The 6,373-nt window shown below is 35.6% G+C and overlaps 1 protein-coding gene across 1 annotated transcript in view; it reads right to left on the bottom strand.

Annotated features, from left to right (window-relative positions):
* ADAMTS19 (ADAM metallopeptidase with thrombospondin type 1 motif 19) overlaps positions 1-6,373 on the bottom strand; it is a gene marked incomplete at both ends in the record, with an annotated part of 147,900 nt that overhangs the window by 61,790 nt on the left and 79,737 nt on the right. Inside the window, one exon of the mRNA XM_082013266.1 lies at positions 250-390. Within this exon, the coding sequence (XP_081869392.1) occupies positions 250-390 (141 nt within the window). The remainder of the gene's footprint in view (positions 1-249; positions 391-6,373) is intronic.

Raw genomic sequence — 6,373 nt, forward strand, 5'->3', positions numbered from 1 at the left:
ATCTGTAAGTATAATCACACACATTAACACATGAAGATACACAAACACAAGTAATTGCTGAAAACAGATTTTAATCAATCTGTCAAAAATTGTATAGTTCATGATGATTTAAATTACTTTGATGGGCTATAAAAACACAAGTCTCCCACAGAGGTAGTTAAAATTATTGAAAACTTGTTATTTCAGGATATTTATTGCAACCCTTTGTAAATGACATACAGTAAGAGTTCTTTTTCTTGAGTGATATACCTGAGAAATCTTTCCAGATCTTCCCTGCTGCACCGAGACCATGAAACATCCCCAAGATTCTGTCCTTTAATCCACTCCCCAGACATGATATGGAGACCATCTGCACAGGATGGGTGGTCATTGTCGTGGTTTATCCCCATGCTGAATTTTGAAGTTATTGAAAATAAACCAAAGCACAAGAAAATAACAAGTTGTTTTCACAATGTTTCTAAGTTAAAACTCTTGCAAGAGGCTATGAAAAACTCACATATATTACACGTAGGAAACCTCTTTTCATTTTTTCCATGACACCTTTCACAGAAGTACCTGGAACCATGTGTGGAGAACAATTCTATACAGAAAGGAAAAAGTGAAGCCTCATTCATTTGATGAGAAATATTACATTCTAATCAGCTGTTCAACATATACTTCAGACAACTTTTTGAATGTTCAGAACTGCACAACTACTGCAGGTTCAATGAACTCTTGTTAATGGGCAACAAAAATACTGGAAATCTACTTTTTGAGATCAGTGAATTGTTCTGTATTTTGGCAGTGATTCTATCTTGATTCCGTATGGAACTGGTTTGTTGAAATTTTATGGAGTAGTACCATGCTTACTAGTTTAATGCATGATTATCATATCTAAAGGAAAAATCACGTAGATGTGTTTCCAATGTGTACTGTTAGAAATAACATTGATGAAGTAATTAAATGGATTTTGGTTTTAAAGACTCAGCATCCACATGCATCCCAGTGAGTTCCCACATAGGGCACTGCAATGAAAAATTCTGCTAAAAATCTGCTTGAAGCTGCTACTTTAACTGAAGACTCACTGTCACTCTCATTCACAATCAGTAAACAGAGAGGAAGAAGATAGACAGACTTAAGTAAAAATAAAGTTTTCAGTATTAGCTAAGTGGATATATGCTTGAGTGGCATTAAGAGAAACAAATGAAATACTCTCAGCTGTTCTTGAAGATTTGCAAATGAATATGGGACTACTCTCCAGAGCATTGGATTCGAAGCGGTGCTGGAATTTTGCAGCCCTAGTCTGCCCTGCAGCAAAGCAAAACTTTAGAGTGAATAAAGAATTGTACCTTGTATTGATTCCTTTAGCCAAAGAACAATCAAATTGCTTAGAGACTGTTAAGACAGGAGAAGTTTGCTGCTTCTGTAGAAAAACTAAGGTACATCATCCTTCTCCATATTTCACCACACTGCAGTGCCAAGGGGCAAAAGCAGCCTGCCGCCCATCACTGAAAGCACCCACTTGCTTTTCTTCTCCACTCTGTCCCAAAACGCCCCCATGACTAGATCAAATTTTATATCATTTTTCAAGCTACGTTACCTTGTGTTTACTAATGAAATGAATTTAAATACTGTGTAGGGCTTTATCTTTCCTATCAGAGTGCTCAGTCTCTTACAGTGATGTGTACACCCCACAGTCTGGAGCACTGGAACAGCTGCCTCTGCATGAATTGCATAATTTCGTTAGTTGTAAACAGTGTAACCAAGGTAAACAAATCTGTCTGACTCTCATCTTAGTTTCTGTCTTTTCCTGAACTGCCTGAATGGGACAAAACAATGACACGAAAGCGCCTGTGCACTTTCCTTACATTCTCTTCACCTGCCTCACAGGCAGACTGTGAGATGTCCTTACCTCCGGAGTGCCATCCACGAGAACTATGGAAGCAGACACAGAGAATCTAATGACACTTTACTGACTGCACATGAAATAGATTTTGGTTATAGCTCTTCAAGTTACATACTTCCTTACTGCAAAAGTACTAACTATCAGTATCATATTTGTATACTATGATTTGAAAGAAAGCATTTACAACATGCAAGTACACAAAATCTTATTGATACAACTTATTATAGAATTAATGGCTGCTATTTATGCAGAGTGGGAATTTAACACACTTATATGTTATTTAAAACATTTTTAAAAATTAAAAATTAAAAAAAAGGTAAATATTCTCTATTACTATTGTTTCCCAGCCACTCTGAAGAGCAGTTCTTGAAGTCAGACTTTGTCCTAAACTAGTCTGTAAAATCACCCAGAAAAAAGTGTGCTGAGCTGAACCAAGATATTTGCTTTTTTGAAAAACAATTCCACTAGCCGCCATTACAGACAAACATCAGTGTAACCCTTTTTGCCAATCTACTACTACAGGAGCACCGCAGAAACCGTGCCTGTGTAAGGTGCTGTTCTGTGCTCGTCATGAAGAATTTATTAGGCTAGCACTGGGCACATTGCCCTCTCTGTCCATAAGCTCCTCTCTCCCACAGCTGTGATCATTCAACCTCATGCTAGAGTAAAGCAACATATGCTTGTGGGAGGAAGACAAGGGAGTCTGGGGTAAGAGGATAACTTCCTAACAGTCTGAAAAACATAGAAAATAGTGCTGTACTTTAACAAGTAGTAGACAATATCTGTATGGAAATAAATCAAATTCTGTTTCAAGAACAGAAGTGTTGCTTTTTCACTGATACATGAAAGTGCTGCACCCATTCTGGTTGAAGACTATATATGGCAGATATAACACGAAAGGCGGAAGCATCCTATGGAATGCATTCCCTAACTGAAACACTAGCAATATTTCAACTCACACTATGCAACTAAACTATATTGGAATAATCTCAGTTTAAAAGTATTTTGACAAAGAGCCTTGGTCAAATAAACTCTACTAACATTATACATCGTTGTCAAGTCAACTGAAAAAATATTTTTATCTCATAAAACCTCTAGAACTTGTTTAAAAAACAGTGCCAGATTGGGGTTTTTTTGTGGTATCACGCAGAAAGTTGGAACAATCTCTGCTAAATTTTGAAGATGATCCTTGTTGATGTTTAATGTGCAGTAGGAATAGTACAAAGAAAAATCCTTAATTCCTCTGTGCTTAGAAGTCAGAATTAACAATTTAGGCCACTGAAAGTAGGAGACAAATACCAGTTCCATTTTTTAGTTAAAAAGTCATTCTTTTACAACTCACTACTGCTGCAACTATATGCATACAGCTGGATTCAAGATAGATGACAGCATCTGTCCTACCATCAGGGGAATAGGTTGTATTCCTTCAGGCACAAAATGCATTCCCGTGTCAACCCACATGCCGAAAAAGTACCAAGTACCACAGTTTGATTTGATTTGATTAGAGCCAAGTATTAAGTCACAACAAGGGGTCCTCAGTCATTACGCTATTTTTAAATAAGTTAAATAAGGCTATGCACACACCTTCTGGAAAGAATTAGGTCTGCATTGTAAAGTGCTGTTTTATATTTCTCCTCACTATAAGACACCAAAATTATTCTACATGTGCTACGTTCATGGCATCACAGATTTGCTCAGTGACCCCACACTCTTCCAGGTGGAAAGCTTTTTATTATTTATTCATCATTTTCATAGTGCTTTGCAAATGGGAGATGGTGACCTGATTATCACCACCACATTCCACTTAAATACATGGTAGTTGCAGCTGAACAAGAATGACGCTATTAGACCAGAAACAGGCAATGCAGGCACAGAGACTAAATAGTATCAAAAACTTAACACGGGAGCAATTGATCAGGATAGATAGATGTGGAGAATTTCTTTAGGTCTATCTGTAAGTAAAAAAAAGCTAGAATTAAAAAGATTAAAGAGAACTACTGCTGTTCAGAGTTTTATGTTAGTTACTATGAGACAGGTTAGGAAGTAAGAGATGGATTAGAAAAACCACAAAAGCAAGTATCCAAGGAACCAAGGCCAGGTATTTGAATATTCAGTATAATAAACAGATTCCCAAATCCTAAAAGATAACAGTTCAGTCCAAGAGATATAAGCAGCAGAGGAATGATTAGTGTAAACCGCAGATCCAAGATAATAGTACCAGTTTAAGCTTGTGACAGAATGAAAATTAGTAAAAAAAATTTCTCTTTGTGAAGGAGATAGTAGACCTCTGAATGCTGCTTTCAGTTTATACCTGTGATGTGTGACGGGAACAAGGTGCCATATGATTTCTTTCAAAATTCATATTTTTATAAATCATTGCTACATAGCATTTGTAAATTTACTGCAATTATTATCCCATATATTTTTTTCCATTCTAGCAAATAAATATATATAATTGTATTACTTTAAAAAATAAAAATAAGAATTAATTAAAAATCATTATTAATTACAAAGTGTTATCCTCCCCATTATTTCCAATGTTTTATTTTTGTCATTGTTACGTGTCATCTACATAGTATTCTCTGCTAGAATGATCAAAATTTCTTAAAGTATGGACTTGGAAATTACAAGGCCTAAAACTTCACATGACATTTAATAGCACAATCATTGTCCCAACAATTTGCCTAATGTGAAATTTTCCATATCACAGTATCACAAGGATGTACTTGATAAGTGAAAATAGCACCACTCATTTGACTGTCACAGACAGGGAGATGGAAGTTGCACTACTTCTTTAATACTTGTATTGCACTTTTTCAACAAAAAAGTTTTATTGCACTGCTATCTTTATAGAGAAAATTATGTAAACAAACAAACTAGTAGGAGGTTTCTATATGCTATTTTATAGAATTAATGCAAAAAACATGTATTACAACCTGTTGTTTTGTTTTTTTTAAAAGCCCAGTTAGTGAAACAATAATTCTTGTATGATTTTTTTATAAGTGTTTTAAAACATATGAAGGCTTCACAGATCATTGCCTAAATTGGAAAGACACTTCTAAATGAATTATTCAGCCTAAAGTGAATTGAAAGGCAAGTAGCCCAGCTACAGAAAAACTATGATGGTAAAAGGTAGAAGACGATTTCTTCTGGAAAAACTCTGTCTTCAAAGGAAGAATCTACTGGACAAGAAAACCCCCATCTTCTTGTTAACAATTACATGATAAAAAGAAAAAATCAAAAGAAATATGTTTACATAATGAATATTTCTCTTTTGTTAATCATTGCTTGTTCTTGAGGATGTTGGCAATTCAGACTACATTTTCAGTCTTAAAACAATAGAGTAAAACATGTATATTGGCATACGGACATTAACATATACCGCATGCTACTGTCCAGCTGAGTTGGTAACTTCTGCTAAACACCTGCTTTCTTCCCTATCACTCCAACACTTCTGCCACCACGCTCCAGAAGCTGGATCTAGACATAGCACCATGTCATGGTCCTTTGACTTAAGTACATAAATAATAATAAGCTTTGATGTGACAGATGTATTTAGCATCGTAACGTGAACATACATATGGTCCCTCACTGAAGTTTTTTAGCGAGTATATAATATAGGGAAAGTAGTCACCTATGGTAAATACGATACCCATGCTATAACCTGCCGGCTGCAGTACTTCAAGATAAACAATTATGCCTATGGTTTATGACTTTACGCTTGTGTCAAGGAAAAACATTCACATATAACATGTCTTCAAATTGAAGAAAATATGTAATCAGGAAAAAGACTTTGAGATATCATGTACTCAGTGAATAGACCAAAAAAACCCATCTCCTTATTAACAAAAAATATTGACACTGTTATGATCTTTTGCTAATTTTTTCACAGCCATTTTAAATATACCAGGCTACCAATTAAGTCCATGCCTCCTGTAGGCTGTCATGCAGTTACTAGCTGTTCAGTTTACAAATGCTATTCTAAGGAAAGTTAACTATAAATCCATCCTGGAACATTACAGTCTAGCAGAAATGCAAGTCTTGATACCTTGCTAGAGAAAGAGCTGACTAATCTTCTAAATTTCAAGTCCAAAATTACCATAACTTTTTAACATACTAAAAATGCTGATGCAGTGCTACTTCACTGTCTCAGTGTTTCATCTCTTCCTGACCCATTTCTTTCTCCAGCTGTCTAGCTGCCAGCAAAAGGCTAGTGAGGCTTGATTTCTGCTGGGCATTGTTGTGATGTGATTGCATAAAATAAGATCTTTCTTGACCCTCTGTCTGCTCTTAGAATTGGACTAAACAAAACTATTTTTCTCATGGTTTTGAATCACCATAGGAAGAGTAAGTGGAAATGCAAAGTTTGTAACAAACTGCATCCTTTTCTGTCATCTCTAATGGCAAGTGTGTTTTGTTGGAAAATTTCCAGACCACTATGAAGTTTGGTATGATATACCCATCTGCCAATAACATCCTAGGCTGATT

Source organism: Phaethon aethereus (assembly GCF_964289735.1).
Source record: "Phaethon aethereus genome assembly, chromosome: Z".
In the NCBI taxonomy this organism is placed as follows: Eukaryota; Metazoa; Chordata; class Aves; order Phaethontiformes; family Phaethontidae; genus Phaethon; species Phaethon aethereus.